The 25,872-nt window shown below is 43.4% G+C and overlaps 1 protein-coding gene and 2 long non-coding RNA genes across 6 annotated transcripts; 2 read left to right on the top strand and 1 right to left on the bottom strand.

The window, feature by feature from the left end:
• Nucleotides 1-5,593: 5,593 nt before the first annotated feature.
• LOC123040606 (uncharacterized) lies at nt 5,594-6,761 on the top strand. The gene is made up of 3 exons (XR_006418204.1): nt 5,594-5,807; nt 5,927-6,115; nt 6,230-6,761. It is a non-coding gene; the product is annotated as an uncharacterized lncRNA (long non-coding RNA).
• Nucleotides 6,762-8,026: 1,265 nt separating this feature from the next.
• Nucleotides 8,027-10,164, top strand: LOC123040605 (uncharacterized). Its single transcript, XM_044463400.1, has 3 exons — nt 8,027-8,247; nt 8,727-9,038; nt 9,910-10,164. The coding sequence occupies exons 1-3, from the start codon at nt 8,109-8,111 to the stop codon at nt 9,954-9,956; spliced, it is 498 nt and encodes a 165-aa protein (XP_044319335.1). The 5' UTR covers nt 8,027-8,108; the 3' UTR covers nt 9,957-10,164.
• A 10,349-nt stretch (nt 10,165-20,513) lies between these two features.
• Nucleotides 20,514-25,258, bottom strand: LOC123043663 (uncharacterized). Of its 4 annotated transcripts, none has more exons than XR_006419456.1 (6): nt 24,685-25,256; nt 24,513-24,615; nt 22,873-24,052; nt 22,639-22,762; nt 21,540-22,467; nt 20,514-20,896 (listed from the first exon to the last, which is right to left on the bottom strand). It is a non-coding gene; the product is annotated as an uncharacterized lncRNA (long non-coding RNA). The 4 variants fall into 4 exon arrangements; XR_006419455.1 differs by having other exon boundaries at nt 20,514-20,778; nt 24,685-25,255; XR_006419454.1 differs by having other exon boundaries at nt 20,514-22,467; nt 24,513-24,607; nt 24,685-25,258.
• Nucleotides 25,259-25,872: the final 614 nt, after the last annotated feature.

The raw sequence follows: 25,872 nt of genomic DNA, 5'->3' as shown, positions 1-25,872 counted from the left end.
CCATTTTCTTAGGAGAACTTGTTATGCATGTTTACTTCGGAGAGCTTTGTGACGGTACGACCTCAAAAAATTTACAGAATACGGTGCCTCAAGATTGGCACCAACTATGAAGGCGCCAAGTTTGAACACTGATCCAGGGGCTACAGACGGTGTAATGGCCCATGAGTGCCTCATCATACCGGAAGTCAACCCAAGCAGGCCAGCCCATGGCCCCTAGGTTGGTTCGTGCCCAGGGCCGTTGTACCGACCTACGGGCACATTACAGATGAGGACTTGTAAGACTTGGAGTACATTGCAAGGCAAATGGCGTCCAAGAGGATTCCTCCGTAATCCTTACCAACTAGGATCTTTTAACCTAGGCGCAAGTACCCATATAAGTCAGAGCTAGGCTAGTCGACAGAGAGAACCATAGAGATTATTCTCAATCCCCCGATTGTCATTGTACACGGATGCAGATTATCTGCTCGTGAGCTCATATGCTCCTTGATGAACAGTAAAATCGGAAACAATGACAATAAAATTCGAAAATGCCAATTAAAAAAAACATTAAGGAATGTTTCGGGTTCTTGGAAAGTTTCATCATAAAATCATATTCGTGAAAGTCATGGTTCAAAAAATTGATGCTCAGAAAATGGTACTTTCGAACGCATTTTTAGGCTTTATTTTTTTTGCCACGAATGTGATTCCATGATGAAACTTTGCAAGCACTCCAAAAATTACTTAATGTTTTGCCGTCCAAAATAATCAGATTTTTTGAATTTATTTTGGAATTTACTATTTGTACCAGGAACATTTGAGCTCGAGCTAAGAAAAATACTTTTGATTCTACACCCCTATACTCAAGCTATACAACACGAGCAGGAAGTATGGCTTTACCTCCACCATGAGGGCCTGAACCTAGGTAAACAATCTCATGTTTCCTCTCGATCTGCTCACCTAGGCTTAATACCCTATCGAGGGATCTGCCGAAAAATACTCCAAGACCATCACCCCCCCTCCCCCCCCCCCCCCCCCCACACACACCTCCTCAATGTCGTCGGGAAAACAAAAACCTAAGGAGAAAAAAAGAAACAAACAGACGGATCATCTTGCTGATGGCGAGGCCGCCGGAGGGGGAAGAGGAGGGGGCCGATGTGGCGGTGGGCCGTGGGGAGAGCTTGGTCGATGATGGCTAAGGTTGAGGTCGCTCAAGAATTCTTTTCAGTACTTGTTGACAGTGGCGGACCCACCATTGGGGCGAGCTGGGGCGGCCGCCCCGGCTCGCCGGCGGTGGAGGATCGACCCCCACATACATATCTTTCCTCCGGCAAGCGTCAGATCTCAAGAGAGCCAGCAGCACTGTTTTCTGTTTCGGTGTGGCTGCCTGACCCTGAGTCGAAGGGGTACGTGAGTGCTTCGAGGGAGAAAGAGATTTGGGTTGATGGACTGGGCTGCATTTATTAGTGACTAATCGACATAGTCACAAAGTTATAGACGACAGGTCTCTAATGAATGATAATGTGGTCGAACACATGATTGCTTGTGGAACCGATGACGCAAAGTTATGATTGCCGTAGGGAGGCATATTTGGTTATCCACCATTCCTGAATTTTTGCTTGTACCAGGCATTATAGATGTTTAAATAAAGTGTGGTGGTGACCCCTAAAAAAAATAGACGACAGGTCTCTCATTTGCTCGTCAAACAAAAAAAAATCCCCAATTAACTAACAAATGCCCAATCAACCAGCCGTTCCCCTTACGACCTAGCCCAGTATTGCGCCGCCGCCACATGCCTCACGCACCCACTGTCGGAGTGCCGGTGATGGATTCCATGAAGAGGTCGGTTGGATAGGGATAACTGCTACTGTTGAAGAAGTTGAGGCTGCTGCGGCACTGGTTGTGGCAAGGGCAGTAGCTTCGACACCCAGATCGGCAGTGGCATCCGAAGGTGCATGCAGATCAACCAAACGGATGCGATTTGTAGGTCTCGTTTGGAAATTGGAATTATGGGATTATATTGTGGCATAAGTGAGCATTTCAACCGACAAGAGTCCATTTTAGCAATTTTCTAGTTTTTAAGACCCTTTTTATTCTTTTGTTGTTGAATGTTAGGAGTTTTGGTTGAACAGAGTTGCATTTGTATCAAAAAAATTATACGTTAAATGTTCGCCCTGACTAACTTCAATTCCTGGGTCCACCACTGCTTGTTGGGTTGCTTAATTCGCTGGGTTGGGCTGATGAGCTTTATACATACCACTACAGATAGATGTTGGAGCTTGTGAGTTTTGGTCTCACCCCCGCGCACATGCCCCTGCCCTGAGGCTCACTGTAGATTCTGTACAGAGAAGATTGAAGGCGAGAGTGATCCAACGGCTTCAAGAGAGCATTCGCTCTCAAAAATAAATAAAAAGAGACCCTTCACTCTGTATAAATTGGTGACCATCGATTTGTCAAAAATAATTAAAAAAAATTGGTGACCACCGATGCATATATACAAACCCTAAATCCAGAATCATTACTGTGGAGTACTAAAGAGATTACAGTGCATATATACATACATACATATATATATATATATATATATATATATATATATATATATATAAATTTTCCTACTACCGGGTGTAATTACTCCCAATTTTGTTTCATACGTTCTAGGTAGTATCTATCATATCGGAGAGTATGTACGCGTAGTATGTAGTATATAAGAATGTATAGGTAGTATATATATACTACTTTTTAGTAGTATGTATCATATTTTATGCATACTCCGTTTCACATACAAATATGTACGTATTTCACAAAAACAATAAAACTATGGGCTCACTTGCAATTTTTTCATTGAACTCACTTTGGAGTATCTTAGATATAGTATGTGAACATACTAAAAATAATAATGTAGAGTATATACTACCACATGGTACTATATAAGAAATGGGTGTAACTACACCCGGTAGTAGGATGCATTTATATATATATATATATATATATATATATATATATATATATATATATATATATATATATATATATTAGACGGTTTATTCTGCTAATATTAGCAGAATAACTATTCTGCACACCACTTCGGCACTGTACGCTCAATAGAAGCGCACTGCATCATTTTGACGACGAGCACAGCAATAGAGACTAGGGAACTTCTCGTCGGAAAAAACTGCACGCGTTATTTTTTTGGTACTGTTTTCGCTCTAATTTTTAATCGTTTATCGGAATGAGACGTGTAATATATCATTGAAAATCTATGGATTAGGCGCAACTTCGACATGTTGAACACTTTTCGAGATTCCACACGGTTTAAGAGCAGTTTTGAAAATAGTGCGGCGGATTACGAGTGGCAGCGAGCGTTTTTTCGCGTTTTTTCTAAACCGCTTGTCGGAGCGAAGCAAATGATACCCCGTTGGATAGATATCGTCGAGGCGCATCTTTTTCATATATAAATCTTTCTCTAATTCATTACGGTTTAAGAGCAGTTTCAAATTTACTAAATCGCGGAATTCTATTTTTCTAATTTTTTCAAATTTTCGGTACTGTTTTCGCTCTAGTTTTTGAACCGTTTGTCGAAACGAGGCGTGTAATACGTCGTTGGAAAGGTATGGACAAGGCGCAACTAACATATGTAGGAATGGTTTTGAGATTGCTTACGATTTTAAGTTAATTTTGAAAATCGTGCGGCGGAGGACGAGTGGTAGCGGCCGTTTTTTTTTGAAATTTTTACAAACCGGTTGTCGAAATGATTCAAATGATATGACGTTGGAAAGATATCAACGAGACGCAACTTTTTCATGTAGAACACACTATCTAATTCTTTACGGTTTAATAGGAATTTTGAATTTATCGAAATGCGGACACTCTGTTTTTCGCAAGAGCCAAATCGACGCGCGTACTTCATCGGACTGAAAACCGCAGTGCATCGAACGAAAACCACACTGCATCAGACGGGCAAGCGAACTTCATAGTTTGTTTTATTCTAACATAATTTTTCATAGGTGGGACCGCACTTCGCATTGGGCGTAAGTGAACTACATCGAACAAAGAACCACACCGCTTTTAAACGGAAAAGCGCACTGCATGATTTTTTTTACATTTTTCTAACATTTTTATGAACGAGAGTGGACCGCATAGACGAGGGCAAGTGAACCACAACACTATGAAAAGTGAACGGTATTTTTTTTTCTATTTTTATATTGTGTATAAGTGAACGGCAACAGTATTGAAAGTGAACAGCAACTATATCAGAAGTGACCGGCAAATGGTATCGAAGTGAACCGCATTACTTTTTAAATTTGTTTTCCTAAAAAAATCATGTATCACGTCCTTTTGGACGGCTCGACAGGGCGAAGTGAAACGCCCTGTGGGTGGTTTCTTGGGGTGACTTAAGTGACCCATGGGGGCGAAAAGAATGGACAGCTACGAGAACAGTGAATTGTTTTTCTCATAGTAGTTATTTCTTTAGGCTCAACAAGGTGTGCAGTGCAGAGGTGGGGATGCGGCCTTGTTGAAATGCATCTGTCCAAAAGAGGAGGTCACGGGAGTTGAGAACCCACGGCCGGAGCCGATGCTCATTCGTGAGGAGCTCCCTGTGCTCAGCGGTAGAGAAACTCGATAGAGGAAGGTAGGTGGCCTCCTGGATGCCTGCACATCGTGGTTCTAGGTGATATGGAGAATGGGGCATGGGGTGGAAGGGGAGGGGGAGAGCTGGCCATGATTTAGGCTTACCATCGATGGATCTGGCCGGGAGACGCAAGGTGGAGTACCTCCCGCTCCATCCATCATCGGAGAGTCACAGGGGGAGGCAGGGTGCGGCACCCGCAACGTCTCTGGTCGGAGCAGGGACGGCGAGACTCCAGGGCGGCGCGGCGGCAAGGATTCATGGGTTGTGGGGGCGCCGACTGCCGGATCTGAGGCGGAGGGGGGCCGCCCGGTGATGTGAAGCGTGGCGGAGGGGGGGAGGGGGGGCGCGGCGGCGGCCTAGTTGGTACTGCGGATGCGGCGCCGGTAGAAGGTGGACGGGGACCGGCGGCGGGGCGGCGGCGGCGGCCTGGGGTTGTTCTCCGGCAGAAGGTGAGGGAGACGGGGGTTTGGACCGCGGGATGTGGGGGGGGGGGGTCGTGCGGGAGGTGGGAGGTGGGGATGAGCCGGGTGGGGTGGGCTTTTTTGCTGCGGTGCGGTGCGGTTCGGTTCGCGGGTGCGAGACGCTAGTGTGTTAGCAGAATAAGAAAGTGATGTGCAGAATAAGACTTTTAAGGGTGTTACATAATAGACCCATCCATATATATATATATATATATATATATATATATATATATATATATATATATATATATATATATATATATATATATATATATATATAGGAAAATGGGTTAGTACTCCTAGGAGTACATACTCCGAGATCGATCCACCTACTAGTCGACCCACAGTCTCGTACCCATTCCCTATCGCGCTACACCCGTTTAGCTAGCTCTCCCAATAAAACTAATTTAGATAATTATCTGGTAGTTGCAATTAGTTGGAGCCGAATCCTTTTTCCTAGGGATATAAAACGTACGTCGCCCCACTTCCCGTGAAAAAAGCAAATCTGGATAGATCCATTCCTTTTGCTGCACGCCAGCCGTGACGGCGCCTGCGTCTCTCTTGCGATCATCGATCTATTTCTTGTAACTACGTCACCGACGGCGGCCATGCCTCTCCTGCTAGCCATGCTGCATCCATGAAGACGACGTCGCCCCAGTTTCTGCCCAGCAGGTCTCGGTGTCGAGCGCTCTCCACCAGCCATTCCACTCGTCAGAATCGGCCGAAACTCAGCCAAGGTATGGTGCTTACCAGTGATCTTGATCCTTGCATATGTAATCAGATACATGTCCATGAAGCCAGCTCGTACGTATATGTGAATAAAGCTAGCTCTCTTGTTATCTGATATATGTTGTAGGATGGAAGCCTATTATGACGTCCTCGTGTAACTAAATAAAAGACGACGGCGGCGGCGGCGACGGTGGTGGCCACAACGGCGACGGCAATGAGACGAGGTGTTGCTGGTTGTACCATTGAACTCTATAACGTGGCGAAAGATGAAGCGGCTCCCTTGTATCTTCTTCCAATCGACATCGATCACGGCAAGGTACATATGACCTTTGGCTAATTCATTTGCATGCATCCATAATGAGATTACCTGCACTCCCTATTACTTATATACTAATTATTAATTTGCATATCATGCATGTATGATGTACAGCTCATTTTGATCGATTGCTCGTGAGATGGGTTACGCCAGCCGGCGGCGCTTCTGCTCCATGCATATGGATGTACTCACGTTTTCTCTGGCAGCGGCCAGACCTCCCTGATTCAATGGACTCCGACGACACGATCTACATGATGACTATCTAAATTGACGCGACATGATTTACCCATCATATGTAATAAGCACGCATAAAGCGTGATATGCTCACACAACTTTAGTCTTGTTATTTGCGTGGACAAATATCATTGTAAAGAAACCATTTATTCCCTGATGGTGTATTCTTCTTAATTAATTGTGCTAGTCTGTCTTGTAATCTACTTTGAATAAATTATACTTTGTTTTATTATACACTTATTTTCTAAACGCACCATACTCTTTTTATCTTTAATCCTCATTGTTAACGAATTATATGTCATTTGTTGTCAGTATATACTCCAACACAAAAAGGTAACATATACTCCATCACAAAAAAGTGCTATTTACTCCACAAAAAGTATATACTCCACTGTTTCCCAACAAGTATATACTCCACTGTTTCCCAACAAGTATATAATCTATAAAAAAGTGGTATATAGTACATCATGAGAAGTCTTATATACTCGTTCGCAGGCAAGTAGCATATACACCATGTGTGCAAAAAGCAGTATATACTCTATCAAAAAATGTTGCATATATCCTCTTAGCCTAATGTGGTATATTCTAGTTTAAACAAGTTAAGAAGTATATACTCCGACAAAAACAAAGATGCCATATACTCTAAAAATCTGGGTATGTGCCAACTAAAAAAATTAGGTATGTGTATACTCAGAACATGCTGGACTTCGTATCCATCCCTGAGAAAAAGACAAAAAAATTAAAAATAAAGGGCCATGCACCCGATGGGCCAAGTAAAACTATATGCACCGGATTTGTTTGTTCAACAACATTCTAGACGTTCCTAATTTCTAGCAATCTGGTGTGCATGCCGAGCATTCCTTACTACTAATTTGCATGAATGGTTACGGTTGGCACTATTGGATATCCCATCTAACCTTATCCAAAAGGTGGGGAGTACATACTCTTATCATAAATTTGGTCCTAGGACCATGGAGGCGCGGCGGATCCCGGCACTTGTCGGTGAGAGGGCTCCGTTTTTAGGTGTTTTTTTCTAGTTTTGTTAGGGTTTGTGCCATGCTCAGGAAGATGAGGCGGGGGCGACTTCTTAAAAATGGAATAAGGTTCTCCCCGCCTAGCCCCTGTCCTGGTGGTGCTTATAGCATCTTCAGAGGGCATGTGGAGGTGTGTCTCCGACGGATCTCGTGGGATTCGGTCTGTGTGTCTTAGATGGATCCGCTTGGATCCGATATTTGTTCGTCTATGTCAGTGTGTCTACAGGTTATATCCTTCGATCTATGTTTCTCTTTATCGGCGTCAATTGCTGTTTTGGTGCGCTGGTCCTATTGGGCCTTAGCATGATGTCTTCCCGGCGTCTACTACAACAAGGTTTGCCCGGCTCCGATAAGGGAGGGGCGATGACGGCGGCGCGCTTCGGCTCGCTCCAATGATTGTAGTCGTCGCTAGGTGGTCTACGGACCTAGATGTAATTTTACTTCTGGTGTTCTTTGTACTGACAGTTGATGAATAAATTGGAAATTTTGTGAAATATATATGACATGCACGTCACCGGAGAAAAAAGCATATGACATGTACAATCACCTTCCTTATAATATCCTAAAAAAATATCACCTTCCTATTAAAGTTAAGCTCTGACCAAAGCGGTACGCCCTAATTGTTCCCATCCGTGTCTACTTTTCCGCGATCTCCGCAACGAACGGGGTCTTCTAACCGTGACGAGGAGGTTCTCTGCTCTGTTGCCTCCTCACGTACCCTGGCTATGGCCTTCATCGCGTCCAAGCTCGTTCGAGCAGCCCTAGCATCACGCCCCGTTGGAGATATTGCTGGTAGCATTTCCCCGTGTCTCCCCCGGCTCTATCTGACTGGCGGTTCCATCCGTCGCATGTCTGCAGCTGCAGGTAATCCGAGACAGCTCTTTCGTAATTTGGATCTAAGTCCTGAATGCCAAAATTCCCATGTTATTTTGATAGCTCTTTTCGAAATTGGATCTGAATCCCGAATGCCAAAGGAATTCTCCTTTCTTCGATGATAGCTCTTTCAGAATTTGTATCTGAATACTAAAGGAATTCCTGGGCTTTGGATGTGAAAAGGAATTCGCCTTACTTGGATCTGAATTTAATTTAATACCCAAAATTACCATATTATTTCTTCTTGTCAGTAGATCTATTTGAATAAGCTGGCAGAGATTGGGCCCTATTCATTGGGACATCTGGCAAGCATATTTTTCTTAGTAAAACTAAGTGGTTAAAAAACTGGTTTATGATGATTCATGATATCTTAATGTCTCTGCCTTCAATCAAATCAATTCCGTTGAGAGCATTATTACAAATGATGCTATTTTACAATCGAATTTTAACTCAGTGCTACTGAATGGCAGACGGTTCTGAGTCAGAAGAAAATCTCGCACTCAGCGGCTTTGTGGCAGACATCAATCCAGAAAAAACCTTTCCCCTGGTTGATGAGAATTCCATTAAGTCCAAGGAATCCCTGTGGGCCTTGTATAAATGCTGGTGCAAGTATCGTGGGGTATCTCGTGACCATAAAGAAATGACCCACCGGTTCAGGTCATTTAGGGCTTCTGCAATGTCTGTGTACAAAGATAACAATTCTGGATCGTCGCAAGTGTCGCAACTGGGCCCATTTGCAGATATGACTAAGGCGGAGATTGCTCGGCTGTTTCCTCCACGTAGTAAGAAAAATAGTCCAAGCTCTTCCAGCGCTACTGTGTATTACTTCATTATTATATGAACTCATCTACTCCCTCCGTCTCATAATGTAAGACGCTTTTTAACATTATTGTAGTGTTAAAAAATGTCTTACATTATGGCACGGAGGAGTAGTTTTTATTATTTTCTATATTTGCATGTATGTCTTCTGCTCTTATGTGTAGTGAACTTGGCAGACAATTTCGGTTTTTTAGGGTATAAAAGACTGTTCATTTGCCATCGTCAACCTGTTATGTTCAGTCAGTCTTCTTTAGCTTGCATTATGCACACAACCATCACTAAATTCTTTCATGAAAAGTGTAGGGCATAGAAGTTATTTGTGTGATCGAGCTACTTAGATCCCCAATACTATTTGACTGAGGATTGCCAACAAGAATATGGTGAAAATATCAAGTTCCGCTGTAATCATGAGAAACCATACATTGCTCATATTGTTTTGGCAGAGAGAAGATGCAATTAGTTAGCTACCAATCCTTATCCTTTGCTCCTACTACCTTCACTACTTCATGATAAAACCTGTACTTAGACTCAAAATTTGACTTGTTTTAAAGCCTCTGTAGCAACCCGTGTAAAACAGAGGCATTTTAAATAACTGCCACAAGCTTGGCAGACCAAATTTTCAAAAAAATATTAAATAGTTGTGTGTTTTTAAGGTTTTGTCATTGTGAAAATACTGGCAACAAGCAGACCACTAAACTGAGTTTATTTCTCCCTTCTAGCAGTAGTTGTTCATTGCTTTTCTTTACTACTGTATCACCTAAAAAAGTGTCTTTCGTACACTTTTTGAAATGATTCATTAGATTGACACATGTGTATCAATCTACCTTTGATCAGGTCCCAAGTGCCGCTTTGGGGAGTCCAGGAGGCAGTGCAGACCTTAAATAAATAGCTAATTGGCAAAATTATGAACTCGTCTTGGATTATGGTTTATGATAAACTCTGTTGTACTGGAAGTATCGTTGCTCTATGGTGCTTCTCATGGAATGTTCAGGTGCCAAGTGCAGCTTTGTGTGGTCCATGAGCTAGTGCAGCCCTTAAATAATTACTCGGCAAAACTTATGAACGTCTTCTATTATTGTTTATGGTGAACTCTGTTGCACACAACCATTACTAAATTTTGTTATGAAAATGGTAGGGCATAACAGTCATTTGTTTGCTCGAGCTGCTTATATGCTCATTACTATTTGGTGAGTATCGGCTACTAGACTATGATAAGTTCTGGTAGAATCCTTTGTTCCTACTACATTCATTAGTTCCTGAAAAAAATCCTGCACAAAGACTCAAAATTTGACATGTTTTGAACCCTCCATAGCAACCCATGACCCCATGTCAGACAGTCGCATTTTAAATATGCTGACTGCCACGGAAACATACAAGATCAAAGTTTCAAAAAGTGCATTTATCTTGTTTTCAAGATTCTATAATGGTGAAAAGATTGCCAACAAGCAGATCACTAAACCAGAGTTTCTTTCTTTGTTCTAACAGTAGTTGTCCATTGCTTTTCTTTTCTATCACTTGAAAGAAGTGTCTTTCGCTGGATATAGTGGAAAGCTAGGACATGACACCTGAAAGGGATCAGCTGTGAAGCATGTCCCATTTTCTTAGGAGAACTTGTTATGCATGTTTACTTCCAGGGGAGCTTTGTGAACGGTACAGCCTCAAGATTGGCGCCAACTATGAAGCCGCCAAGTTTGAAGATTGTTCCAGGGGCTACAAACGGTGTAATGGCCCAGGGGTGCCTCATCATACCGGAAGCCGACCCATGGCCCCTAAGTCGGTTCGTGCCCTGAGCTGTTGTACCGGCCTACAAGCCCATTACAGATGAGGACTCGAAAGACTTGAAGTACGTGGCAAGGCAATTGGCGTCCAAGACAACTCCTTCGTAATCCTTACCAACTAGGATCTTGTAACCCTAGGCGCAAGTACCCATATAAGTCGGAGCTAGACTAGTCGATAGAGAGAGAACCATAGAGATTATTCTCAATCCCCGATCGTCATTGTACACGGATGCAGAGTATCTGCTCGCAAGCTCATATGCTCCTCAATGAACAGTAAATTCAGAAGAAAAAAATGACAATAAAATTCAAAACTTATGAATTGTTTTTTTTTTGGGGGGGGGGGGCATTAAGGAATGTTTCGGTTGATGATCTGAAAATGGTACTTTCGAATGCATTTTTAAGCTCTATTTTTTGCCACGAATGTGATTCCATGATGAAACTTTGCAAGCACTCCAAACATTACTTAATGTTTTGCCACCCAAAAAATCAGTTTTTTTGAATTTATTTTGGAATTTACTATTCATACCAGGAACATTTGAGCTCGAGCTGAGAAAAATACTCTCAATTCTACACCCCTATACTCAAGCAATACAACATCAGCAGGAAGTATGGCTTTACCTTCATCATGAGGGCCTGAACCTGGGTAACAATCTCATGTTTCGTCTTCACCATGAGGGCCTGAACCTGGGTAACAATCTCATGTTTCGTCTCAGTCTACTCACCTAGCCTTAATACCCTATCGAGGCATCTGCAGAAAAATACTCCAACACCATCATCACCACCACCTCCTCAATGCCGCCAGGAAAACAAAAAACTAAGGAGAAAAAAGAAACAAACTGATGGATCTGTTGGGGAACGTAGCAGAAATTTAAAATTTTCCTACGTGTCACCAAGATCTATATATGGAGAGACCAGCAACGAGTAGAAAGAGAGTGCATCTACATACCCTTGTAGATCGCTAAGCGGAAGCGTTCAAGTGAACGGGGTTGATGGAGTTGTACTCGTCGTGATTCAAATCACCGATGATCCTAGTGCCGAACGGACGGCACCTCCGCGTTCAACACACGTACAGCCCGGTGACGTCTCCCACGCCTTGATCCAGCAAGGAGAGAGGGAGAGGTTGAGGAATACTCCATCCAACAGCAGCACAACGGCGTGGTGGTGGTGGAGGAGCGTGGCAATCCAGCAGGGCTTCGCCAAGCACCATGGGAGAGGAGGAGTAGGAAGAGAGGTAGGGCTGTGCCAGAACTTCGTGTATAGCTCCCATGCGCCTCCCCACTATATATAGGGGTGGAGGGGCTGGTTTCTTGCCCTCCAAGTCCATTGGGGCGTTGGCCAAGGTGGGAGGAAAGAAATCTCATTATTTCCTTCCCCACCGATTGTTATCCCCCCTTTTTAGGGATCTTGATCTTATCCCTTCGGGATATGATCTTATTCCTTCTAAGGGGGGATCTTGGTGCGCCTTGACCAGGGGTGTGGGGCCTTGCCCCCACTACCCACGTCCATGTGGGTCCCCCCATGCAGGTGGGCCCCACTCCGGAACCTTCTAGAACCTTCCCGGTACAATACCGAAAAATCCCGAACATTTTCCGGTGGCCAAAATAGGACTTCCCATATATAAATCTTTACCTCCGGACCATTCCGGAACTCCTCGTGACGTCCGGGATCTCATCCGGGACTCCGAACAACATTCGGTAACCACATACAAACTTCCTTTATAACCCTAGCGTCATCGAACCTTAAGTGTGTAGACCCTACAGGTTCGGGAGACATGTAGACATGACCGAGACGTTCTCCGGTCAATAACCAACAGCGGGATCTGGATACCCATGATGGCTCCCACATGTTCCACGATGATCTCATCGGATGAACCACGATGTCAAGGACTTAATCAATCCCGTATTCAATTCCCTTTGTCTATCGGTATGTTACTTGCCCGAGATTCGATCGTCGGTATCCAATACCTTGTTCAATCTCGTTACCGGCAAGTCACTTTACTCGTTCCGTAACACATCATCCCGTGATCAACTCCTTGGTCACATTGCGCATATGATGATGTCCTACCGAGTGGGCCCAGAGATACCTCTCCGTTTACACGGAGTGACAAATCCCAGTCTCGATCCGCATAAAACAATAGATACTTTCGGAGATACCTGTAGTGCACCTTTATAGTCACCCAGTTACGTTGTGACGTTTGATACACCCAAAGCACTCCTACGGTATCCAAGAGTTACACACTCTCATGGTCGAAGGAAGAGATACTTGACATTGGCAAAGCTCTAGCAAATGAACTACACGATCTTTTGTGCTAGTCTTAGGATTGGGTCTTGTCCATCACATCATTCTCCTAATGATGTGATCCCGTTATCAACGACATCCAATGTCCATAGCCAGGAAACCATGACTATCTGTTGATCACAACGAGCTAGTCAACTAGAGGCTCACTAGGGACATATTGTGGTCTATGTATTCACACGTGTATTATGATTTCCGGATAATACAGTTATAGCATGAGTAAAAGACAATTATCATGAACAAGGAAATATAATAATAATACTTTTATTATTGCCTCTAGGGCATATTTCCAACAGTCTCCCACTTGCACTAGAGTCAATAATCTAGTTCACATCGCCATGTGATTAACACTCACAGGTCACATCGCCATGTGACTAATACCCAAGAGTTTACTAGAGTCAGTAGTCTAGTTCACATCACTATGTGATTAACACTCAATGAGTTTTATGTTTGATCATGTTGCTTGTGAGAGAGGTTTTAGTCAACGGGTCTGAACCTTTCAGATCCGTGTGTGCTTTACAAATCTCTATGTCATCTCCTAGATGCAGCTACCACGCTCTATTTGGAGCTATTCCAAACAACTGTTCTACTTGGAGCTATTCTAAATTATTGCTCCATTATATGTATCCGGTCTCTCTACTCAGAGCTATCCGGATAGGTGTCAAGCTTGCATCGTTGTAACCTTTACGACGAACTCTTTTACCACCTCCATAATCGAGAAAATTCCTTAGTCCACTAGTTACTAAGGATAACTTTGACCGCTGTCCTGTGAGCCATTCTTGGATCACTCTTGTACCCCTTGACTGACTCATGGCAAGGCACACTTCAGGTGCGGTACACAGCATAGCATACTGAAGAGCCTACGTCTTAAGCATAGGGGACGACCTTCGTCCTTTCTCTCTATTCTGCCGTGGTCGAGCTTTAAGTCTTAACTTCGTACCTTACAACTCAGGCAAGAACTCCTTCTTTGACTGGTCCATCTTGAACACCTTCAAGATCATGTCAAGGTATGTGCTCATTTGAAAGTATTATTAAGCATTTTGATCTATCCTTATAGATCTTGATGCTCAATGTTCAAGTAGCTTAATCCAGGCTTTCCATTGAAAACACTTTCAAAATAACCCTATATGCTTTCCAGAAATTCTACGTCATTTCTGATCAACAATATGTCAACAACATATACTCATCAGAAATTCTATAGTGCTCCCACTCACTTCTTTGGAAATACAAGTTTCTCATAAACTTTGTACAAACCCAAATTTTTTGATCATCATCAAAGCATACATTCCAACTCCGAGATGCTCACTCCAGTCCTTAGAATGATTGCTGGAGCTTTGCATACTTATTAGCATCTTTCGGGATTGACAAAACCTTCCGGTTGTATCACATACAACCTTTCCTCATTAAAATCGTCGAGAAACAATGTTTTGACATCCTATCTGCAAGATTTCATAAATAATGCAGTAATCGCTAATATAATTCCAACAGACTCTTAGCATCGCTACGAGTGAGAAAATCTCATCGTAGTCAACTCCTTGAACTTGTCAGAAAACATCTTAACGACAAGTCGAGCTTTCTTAATGGTGACATTTACCATCATTGTCCGTCTTCCTTTTGAAATCCACCTGTACTCATTAGCCTTACGACCATCGAGCCGTTCTGCCAAAGTCTACACTTTGTTTTCATACATGGATCCTCTCTCGGATTTTATGGCCTCAAGCCATTTATCGGAATCCGGGCCCACCATCGCTTCTCCATAGCTCGTAGGTTCATTGTTGTCTAGCAACATGACCTTCAAGACAGGATTACGTACCACTCTGAAGTAGTACGCATCCTTGTCATCCTACGAGGTTTGGGAGTGACTTGATCCGAAGTTTCATGATCAATATCATAAGCTTCCACTTCAATTGGTGTAGGTGCCACAGGAACAACTCCCTGTGCCCTGTCACACACTAGTTGAAGAGACGGTTCAATAACCTCATCAAGTCTCTACCATCCTCCCACTCAATTCTTTCGAGAGAAACTTTTCCTCGAGAAAGGACCCGATTCTAGAAACAATCCATATTGCTTTCGGATCTAAATTAGGAGGTATACCCAACTATTTTGGGTTTCCTATGAAGATGCATTTTATCCGCTTTGGGTTCGAGCTTATCAACCTGAAACTTTTTCATATAAGCGTCGCAGCCCCAAACTTTTAAGAAACGACAACTTAGGTTTCTCTAAATCATAATTCATACGGTGTCATATCATCGGAATTACGTGGTGCCCTATTTAAAGTGAATGTGGTTGTCTCTAATGCCTAACCCATGAACGATAGTGGTAATTCGATAAGAGACATCATGGTACGCACCATATCCAATAGGGTGCAACTATGATGTTCGGACACACCATCACATTATGGTGTTCCAGGCGGTATTAATTGCGAAACAATTTCCACAATGTCTTAATTGTGTGCCAAAACTCGTAACTCAGATATTCATCTCTATGATCATATCATAGACATTTTATCCTCTTGTCACAATGATCTGCTACTTCACTCTGAAATTACTTGAACCATTCAATAATTCAGACTTGTGTTTCATCAAGTAAATATACTCAACATTTACTCGAATCATCTGTGAAGTAAGAACATAATGATATTCACTGCATGCCTCACCACTCATTCGACTGCACACATCAAAATGTGTTACTTCCAACAAGTTGCTATCTTGTTCCATCTTACTGAAAATGAGGCTTTTCAGTCATCTTGCCCATGTGGTATGATTTGCATATCTCAAGTGATTCAAAATCAAGTGAGTCCGAACGATCCATTTGCATGGAGTTTCTTCATGCATATACACCAATAGACATGGTTCGCATGTCTCAAACTTTTCAAAAACGAGTGAGTCCAAAGATCCATCAACATGGAGCTTCTTCATGCGTTTTATACTATTATGACTTACATGGCAGTGCCACAAGTAAGTGGTACTATCATTACTATCTTATATCTTTTGGCATGAAAATGTGTATCACTACGACCGAGATTCAATAAACCATTCCTTTAGGTGCAAGACCATTGAAGGTATTATTCAAAAATTAGAGTAACCATTATTCTCCTTAAATGAATAACCGTATTGCGATAGACATAATCCAATCATGTCTATGCTCAACGCAAACACCAATCTCGGTGGTAGAGGGAGCGTGCGATGCTTGATCATATCAACCTTGGAAACACTTCCAACATATATCGTCAGCTCACCTTTAGCTAGTCTCCGTTTATTCCGTAGCTTTTATTTCGAGTTACTAACACTTAGCAACCGAACCGGTATCCAATACCCTGGTGCTACTAGGAGTACTAGTAAAGTACACATTAACATAATGTATATCCAATATACTTCTATCGACCTTGCCAGCCTTCTCATCTACCAAGTATCTAGGGTAATGCTGCTCCGGTGGTTGTTCCCCTTATTACAGAAGCACTTAGTCTCGGGTTTGGGTTCAACCTTGGGTTTCTTCACTAGAGCAGCAGCTGAATTGCCGTTTCATGAAGTATCCCTTTGTTCCCTTGCCCTTCTTGAAACTAGTGGTTTCACCAACCATCAACAATTGATGCTCCTTCTTGATTTCTACTTTCGCGGTGTCAAACATCATGAATATTTCAAGGATCATCATATCTATCCCTGATATGTTATAGTTAATCACGAAGCTCTAGCAGCTTGGTGGCAATGACTTTGGGGAAACATCACTATCTCATCTGGAGGATCAACTCCCACTCGATTCAAGTGATTGTTGTGCTCAGACAATCTGAGCACAAGCTCAACGATTGAGCTTTTTTCCCTTAGTTTGTAGGCTAAGAAAATCATCGGAGGTCTCATACCTCTTGACGTGGGCACGAGCCTGAAATCCCAATTTCAGCCCTCGAAACATCTCATATGTTCCGCGACGTTTCGAAAAACGTCTTTGGTGCCTCAATTCTAAACCGTTTAACTGAACTATCACGTAGTTATCAAAACGTGTATGTCCGATGTTCGCAACATCCACAAACGACGTTTGGGGTTCAACACCCTGAGCGGTGCATTAAGGACATAAGCTTTCTACTGTCTGCATAATCGCTACTGTCAACTTTCAACTATATTTTCTCTAGGAACATATTTAAACAGTGGAACTAAAGCGCGAGCTTACGACATAATTTGCAAAGATCTTTTGACTATGTTCAGGATAATTAAGTTCATCTTATGAACTCCTACTCAGATAGACATCCCTCTAGTCATCTAAGTGATTACATGACCCGAGTCAACTAGGCCGTGTCCGATCATCACGTGAGACGGACTAGTCATCATCGGTGAACATCTTCATGTTGATCGTATCTACCATACGACTCATGCTCGACCTTTCGGTCTCCGTGTTCCGAGGCCATGTCTGCACATGCTAGGCTCGTCAAGTTAACCCTAAGTGTTTTCGTTGTGTAAAACTGTCTTACACCCGTTGTATGTGAACGTAAGAATCCATCACACCCGATCATCACGTGGTGCTTAGAAGCGACGAACTGTAGCAACGGTGCACAGTTAGGGGAGAACACTTCTTGAAATTTTGTAAGGGATCATCTTATTTACTACCGTCGTCCTAAGCAAACAAGATGCATAAACATGATAAACATCACATGCAATCAAATAGTGACATGATATGGCCAATATCATTTTGCTCCTTTTGATCTTCATCTTCGGGGCTCCATGATCATCATCGTCACCGGCACGACACCATGATCTCCATCATCGTGTCTTCATGAAGTTGTCACGCCAACGACTACTTCTACTTCTATGACTAACGCGTTTAGCAATAAAGTAAAGTAGTTTACATGGCGTTCTTCAATGACACGCAGGTCATACAATAAATAAAGACAACTCCTATGGCTCCTGCCGGTTGTCATACTCATCGACATGCAAGTCGTGAATCCTATTACAAGAACATGATCAATCTCATACATCACATATCATTCATCACATTCTTCTTGGCCATATCACATCACATAGCATACCCTGCAAAAACAAGTTAGACGTCCTCTAATTGTTGTTGCATGTTTTACGTGGCTGCTATGGGTTTCTAGCAAGAACGTTTCTTACCTACGCAAGACCACAACGTGATATGCCAATTGCTATTTACCCTTCATAAGGACCCTTTTCATCGAATCCGTTCCGACTAAAGTGGGAGAGACTGGCACACGCTAGCCACCTTATGCACCAAGTGCATGTCAATCGGTGGAACCTGTCTCACGTAAGAGTACGTGTAAGGTCGGTCCGGGCCGCTTCATCCCACAATACCGTCGAAACAAGATTGGACTAGTAACGGTAAGCATATTGAACAACATCAACGCCCACAACTACTTTGTGTTCTACTCGTGCAAAGAATCTACGCAATAGACCTAGCTCATGATGCCACTGTTGGGGAACGTAGCAGAAATTCAAAATTTTCCTACGTGTCACCAAGATCTATCTATGGAGAGACCAGCAACGAGTAGAAAGAGAGTGCATCTACATACCCTTGTAGATCGCTAAGCGGAAGCGTTCAAGTGAACGGGGTTGATGGAGTCGTACTCGTCGTGATTCAAATCACCGATGATCCTAGTGCCGAACGGACGGCACCTCCGCGTTCAACACACGTACAGCCCGGTGACGTCTCCCACGCCTTGATCCAGCAAGGAGAGAGGGAGAGGTTGAGGAAGACTCCATCCAACAGCAGCACAACGGCGTGGTGGTGGTGGAGGAGCGTGGCAATCCAGCAGGGCTTCGCCAAGCACCATGGGAGAGGAGGAGTAGGAAGAGAGGTAGGGCTGTGCCAGAACTTCGTGTATAGCTCCCATGCGCCTCCCCACTATATATAGGGGTGGAGGGGCTGGTTTCTTGCCCTCCAAGTCCATTGGGGCGTTGGCCAAGGTGGGAGGAAAGAAATCTCATTATTTCCTTCCCCACCGATTGTTATCCCCCCTTTTTAGGGATCTTGATCTTATCCCTTCGGGATATGATCTTATTCCTTCTAAGGGGGGATCTTGGTGCGCCTTGACCAGGGGTGTGGGGCCTTGCCCCCACTACCCACGTCCATGTGGGTCCCCCCATGCAGGTGGGCCCCACTCCGGAACCTTCTAGAACCTTCCCGGTACAATACCGAAAAATCCCGAACATTTTCCGGTGGCCAAAATAGGACTTCCCATATATAAATCTTTACCTCTGGACCATTCCGGAACTCCTCGTGACGTCCGGGATCTCATCCGGGACTCCGAACAACATTCGGTAACCACATACAAACTTCCTTTATAACCCTAGCGTCATCGAACCTTAAGTGTGTAGACCCTACGGGTTCGGGAGACATGTAGACATGACCGAGACGTTCTCCGGTCAATAACCAACAGCGGGATCTGGATACCCATGATGGCTCCCACATGTTCCACGATGATCTCATCGGATGAACCACGATGTCAAGGACTTAATCAATCCCGTATTCAATTCCCTTTGTCTATCGGTATGTTACTTGCCCGAGATTCGATCGTCGGTATCCAATACCTTGTTCAATCTCGTTACCGGCAAGTCACTTTACTCGTTCCGTAACACATCATCCCGTGATCAACTCCTTGGTCACATTGCGCATATGATGATGTCCTACCGAGTGGGCCCAGAGATACCTCTCCGTTTACACGGAGTGACAAATCCCAGTCTCGATCCGCATAAAACAATAGATACTTTCGGAGATACCTGTAGTGCACCTTTATAGTCACCCAGTTACGTTGTGACGTTTGATACACCCAAAGCACTCCTACGGTATCCAGGAGTTACACGCTCTCATGGTCGAAGGAAGAGATACTTGACATTGGCAAAGCTCTAGCAAATGAACTACACGATCTTTTGTGCTAGTCTTAGGATTGGGTCTTGTCCATCACATCATTCTCCTAATGATGTGATCCTGTTATCAACGACATCCAATGTCCATAGCCAGGAAACCATGACTATCTGTTGATCACAACGAGCTAGTCAACTAGAGGCTCACTAGGGACATATTGTGGTCTATGTATTCACACGTGTATTACGATTTCCGGATAATACAGTGTTATAGCATGAATAAAAGACAATTATCATGAACAAGGAAATATAATAATAATACTTTTATTATTGCCTCTAGGGCATATTTCCAACAGGATCCTCTTGCCGTTGGCGAGGCCGACGGACGGGGAAGAGGGGCCCGATGTGGCAATGGGGGGAGCTTGGTCGATGATGGCTAGGGTTAGGGTCGGTCAAAAATTCTTTCCATTAGTTGTTGGGTTGCTTAATTCGCTGGGTTGGGCTGATGAGATTTACTAGCAAAAGGGCCCGTGTGTTGCACCGGGAGAACGAAATCACATGCCCCTAACACAATAAGAATCGATCTTAGGAATAGTCATGTAATAAGAGTCAATCGGTACACCCACCACAGCTTCTGATCATGGCGCTTTAAACATAGGGGTACACTTAATTCAGAAGCCGCAACAACTACCAAGAAGGCAACCATCTCGTATGAGGTCTTCCACTGTTACAGGTGCCAAATTGTCTAAAAGGTTGCCACCTCACCACCGATGCCAAATGAAAAAGTTATTACACCGGCTTCACATCATATGGCACCGCCCAGTCTGAAAGAAGGAACCCCTGTTTAGATAAAACGCTATATAAAATCATCACCAGAGCATCTCGAGCGAGTTCTTTGTCCGCCGAAAATTCCTTTGTTCTCCAAATCAATTCTTTCTGTGGCTGAAACCACCACCCCATCATATTTTTATGTTTAGTTTAGCACACATAGTTTAGTAGTATAACATAGAGAAAAGCACAAATGTATTTAGAACTGAAAGTAAATATAAGAAGCATGACCATATTGTTGGAGATTATTAATCCAAGTCATATAAAAAATAGAAGTGTTGAAGCAGTCTGTACACGTTGCAAACCCATCCGGATGAAGTAGTCTATAATTAGTTACGAATTGTAACGAGCTGACGTTAAAACTGAAAATAGAGCAGACACAATTTCTCTCTCAAAAGAAAAAAAATGATTATTATAGCCGACTACATGAATTTATAAAAAGAAAAGTGAAAAGAAAATCAAGTTACAGGTAAATAAATTACAACTGCAGATTTAACAGTACCTGCACTGCGTGTAAGGTCATATTGATTCAATTGATACTAACATTCAGCATTTCTTATGAAAATGTCTAACACTTATAGCCCGAAAGCTGAAAAATTCTTTGCAGATCGTTTTATTTTTTGGAGCTTATACATGTATGGGTGGGTGCCTCAGTTCAGGATTTAACTAAGTAAACATCTTAATGTTGAAAGTTTTGGTGAAATCTTATCACAAAGAGGAATACTTATGCAAATTTCATCAGTGTAAAGTGCCTTACTGCTGGCCTTTCCGCTATGATTGCAAGAATCAATTTGCCACCAAAAAGAAACCCCAGAGACATGTATTTAGACGATGCTGATGTGCACTGTACAATGGTAGAATAAAAATCATCTCAAAATTAGGTTCAACAATACATTAATTAAGTTTCTTTTAGGAGCAATTACCTACTCACGTCCATGTTCACAGTAGTGGAAAAAAGGAATATAATTTCTACTAAAGCAAACTACTATGCTTCCTGTACTAACCTTGGGCATTGCTCGAATGTTTTAGCGTCTGCTTGTGTCATTCTTAGTTGCAAAATGCAACCAAAAGTGCAGTATTTAGAAGCAACGGGCGTAACTTGCAACAAAATAACTATTTGTATAGTAAATGGCCTAGTTCACTAATCAGGTAGAAACTGTTCAGGCAGGTTGTCCTTGAAGTTCTCCATGTCATGAGCATAACTTCATTGGCTGAAAAAACTGATGATACACTAAAAATTAACAACCAACACTATGCTAGTATAAAAAAACAGTAAGTCTATCTGTTTCACACCAATGTTTCTTCCAACGAAGGATCACCCTATTGCTATACCAAACTGAGGCTCTTTCTCTTTGCTATACAGAATAACGAAAAGGGCTCTACACCCCGCTTTATAAATAAAGCATCACACCACACAATCTTCCAAGGATGCTATACAGAATAAAGGATTACCTTACGAACAATTCCAAAGGAGGTTACTGACCAACAAATATTGCAGTTAAAAATTTCAAGTTGTGACCTCTGGCGCTCCCCGGCTTGGTTGTGATGGTTGTGCACAAGAGAAGACCAAATTACCTGTAGTAGATCGGACAGATCATGTGAAATATTTTCTTCTTTCTCGAGCCAGAGTGGTTTCGGGGGGCTGGTTTTAAGCTTTCCAATACTCCTTTTATCTCCTCTTTGTCCTACACACACATGAATCAAGAAATCAAAATCAATTGAAATTGGAAGAAGCAATGATATTGGTATGTAAAATAATGACAGTTTATGTGCCTTAGATTGAAAAACAACATAAAGCCTTGAGTAGCCCATATGTTCGAATATTATGGAAAGAGGCACCCTCATGCTTGCATTACCTCATAGTGTTGTTTTTATACTCATTCAGAAAGTTGGCTGGAATAACTGTCCAAAAAGATCCAAATTTCTCCTGAAACATAATAGAAACGCTGCTGGCACCCAAATCTTACTGGAATTTTTTTTCTGAAACAACATTTTAATAGGGTCACCTCCATCATTTCCTAATGGATATATGGGCAGCTCATCCGCTTAAAATGTATAGGAATTCTATAGAACAAAGCAAGTATCTATACCTGAAGGTGTGTATGAAACTAAGAAATTCTTCAAGTTCGTGTATTTGGAGATGGTTGTTGGTATGTTAGACTGTCAGGCCATCCAAATTCATCAGCTTCAGACCCCCTTTTGAGTCACATCTGCAAGTGTTGGATGCCATGATGAAAGCAGTGACATTCCATGGAACATGCCAGCGGAAAATTGTGTTGGACGGTGCTCGTCAAAGATGAAGACGAAGCAGCCACGCCGCCGACCCTCGATCATGTTCTTGCAGAGTCACGAACAACCATGACTCTGCCCATGATGAATAATTGTTTTTTGACGTGAAGTCAACAATAAAAAGTTGGGACTGCAGGAACCATGTTGAATGCATTTTCAAGTGTCTTCTATAATATACAGGCACCAATTTAGCTGCAAAGTTCTCAAATAGACATTTACAAGAAACATGGTAAAAATATTATTAATATATTAAGCTGAAAACGTAACTTCATATGGAATAGAAAGTTTCCGGAAAATACTGATCCATTGACCATTTGCTGAACATGCACTAAATCATAATGCATATTCAAGTGTTGATAAAATACAATATTCAAGTGTCGATAACGTCAGTACATATTTTGATTTACTGAGAGCTTAAGGCAAGTGGCATTCTTTTAAAACTAAAAATACTAATACCATGCCATTTTAGATGCAGTAGTTTTATGCATCAGTACCAACACTCCAGAACAAAACAAAACGCAATCTGTTTTAGAAACAAAACTACAGAACACCCCAGGTAGTAAAATAAGTTGGCTAAGTAAATGTGAAATAAATAAGTAAATGAGAAATAAAAAGACCACAATTTTCGACATACTTGACATCGACATCACTACGAAATGTCACCTCACTGTCATCATTGTCTATTGTCTTACTGGAACCGTCAAGCTCGGAGCATAGACGGATGGAGACGTCGACCGCGGGGAGACTCACGGTGGCCGTTGAGACCATGCTGGCGGCGGCGGCGCATCCCGTAACTCTAGAGAGGGACGGGGTATCGAGAGCGAGCGAGACGGGATTTTGGAATTAGGCATCGACGACATTAATAGATGGCTTCTAAATATCATGATAGAGACGGAGATGAGATAATTGAGAAAGAGGCGTCCCCAGCAGCTAGCTCAACCAATGTCGAACCCTGTCGTCGCTTGTCGATGCCTCAAACACCTGCAACATGTAGCAGAAAAATCTGAGAAGGAAGCGCAGCAGCAGCTCCTCCGATGCAAGCGTTGGCTACCGTCACTGGGAGAGAGGGTGGGATGCAACAGAGCACGGATCAATTAACACATAAAGTGTACCAAAAAATGAGCTCAAACAGTAGCAAGTTGGTGAGCACGGAAGGCACATGGACCTCAAACAGTACCATTTTTTTTCATCTTTCAGTAGCAGCTCCCTAATTCAAGATTGAACAATTCAACTAACAACTGCAGTTCAGTTAGGCATCAATTCAACTAACAAATTTATGGCTAACCTTGCTGTTCAATTCAAGGAACAATCAACACTTAACAGTATAAACAAAATTGACCTCAAACAGTAGACAATTGAGCCCAAACAGCGGTAAATCCTAACCAAGAGCAATGCCTCAATGGCCACAAACAAGAGCACAGTGAGGAGGGGGCGAAATCACCTGAAGACAGAAAGGAGGAAGCTCCATGGGTGCTGCGTCCCGAGCTGCAGCAAGGCAAGGTCGACCCCTCCTTCCTCAAACATCCAATCCTTGCCCTACACATCTACCATGGAGGATCAGACCAGATATTAGAGAGAGGAAGGGGGTGAGATAGGGGAGGGGATGAACTCACCCCATGGCCACCGGGAGGAGCATTATCCTAGAGAAGGAGCTGCGTGTGGTGGCCTGGTGGGCGTCGGAGAGGAGCCGCCAGAGGCGCCGGAGCCACGCCAGTATGGAGGCGCCCGAAACCCTAGCCATGGTGAGGGGTCATCGCTGGTGGCCGGGAGTAGCGAATCCTGCTGGGGAAAAGGACCCAGCGGAGCGAGGCGAGCTCGAGCCGGTGCTGTGCGCTGGCGGATTTCACCGGAATTGGCCAGCATCTGTCCAGAAAGCTGCGCTCTGGCCTTGGTGCGTCGGGTGGCGTGGTCCGCGCGCGCGAGAGGCCTCGCCGCCGCCGCCCCCATGCGTCTCCTGGACTTGGGAGGGGAGGAAGGTTGCCGGGGAGGTCGAGGCTCGAGGGAGAGGGAGGAGTTGGAGAGATGGAGACCGCTGCTCCCGGCGTGGAATTTGGCCGCGGACTCCACGAGGAAGGCGGCGGCGCCGCCGGTGGGGGTGCGCCCGCTCGTGAGGATGAAGGGGATCTTGCGTGCGGATGATGAAGGGGATCCTGCGTGATGCGTTTTTTTTGAAGGATTGCGGGGTGAATATACCAAACTATAGGGAGTTTTATGCAAAATCGAAACGTTTTTCCAGATTCAGTAAAATAGGCACTGCGGGTTCAGTTATCAAAAACTACGCGGGTTTTTCTGTAAAAATTCCGCGACGGTAAACCCGCCAGACTCCACCCGTGAGTTATTATTAGGGAAAGATAACATATATACCACTACAGATAGATGTTGGAGCTTATGAGTTTTGGTCTCACGGCGCACACATGCCCCTGCACTGAGGCTCATTGTAGATTCTGTACGGAGGAGATCGAAGGCAAGAGTCATCCAACGGCTTCAAGAGATCCGCTCCAATATCTACCTCGTCTCAAAAATAAATAAAAATAAACCCTTCGCTCTATATAAATTGGGGACCCCCGACGCACAAAAACCCTGAATCCAGAACCATTTATGTGGAGTATTAAAGAGATTACAGTACTACATACACTGGCGGAGTATAGTGGAGATGAAACTGGGCTACGACCCCCCTTTTCAAAGTGGAGATTACAGTACTACTAGTAGGTATACTTACGACTCTGGCCCAGCGCCTCCTATCGTCTCATCTGTGAGTCAACAGGTCCGGTTCGGCTGCCTCCCCGTCCGGCGTGTACCTC

The sequence above is a fragment of the Triticum aestivum genome, chromosome 2B (assembly GCF_018294505.1).
Source record: "Triticum aestivum cultivar Chinese Spring chromosome 2B, IWGSC CS RefSeq v2.1, whole genome shotgun sequence".
Classification (NCBI taxonomy): Eukaryota; Viridiplantae; Streptophyta; class Magnoliopsida; order Poales; family Poaceae; genus Triticum; species Triticum aestivum.
This window is presented reverse-complemented; position numbering and strand designations above follow the sequence as displayed.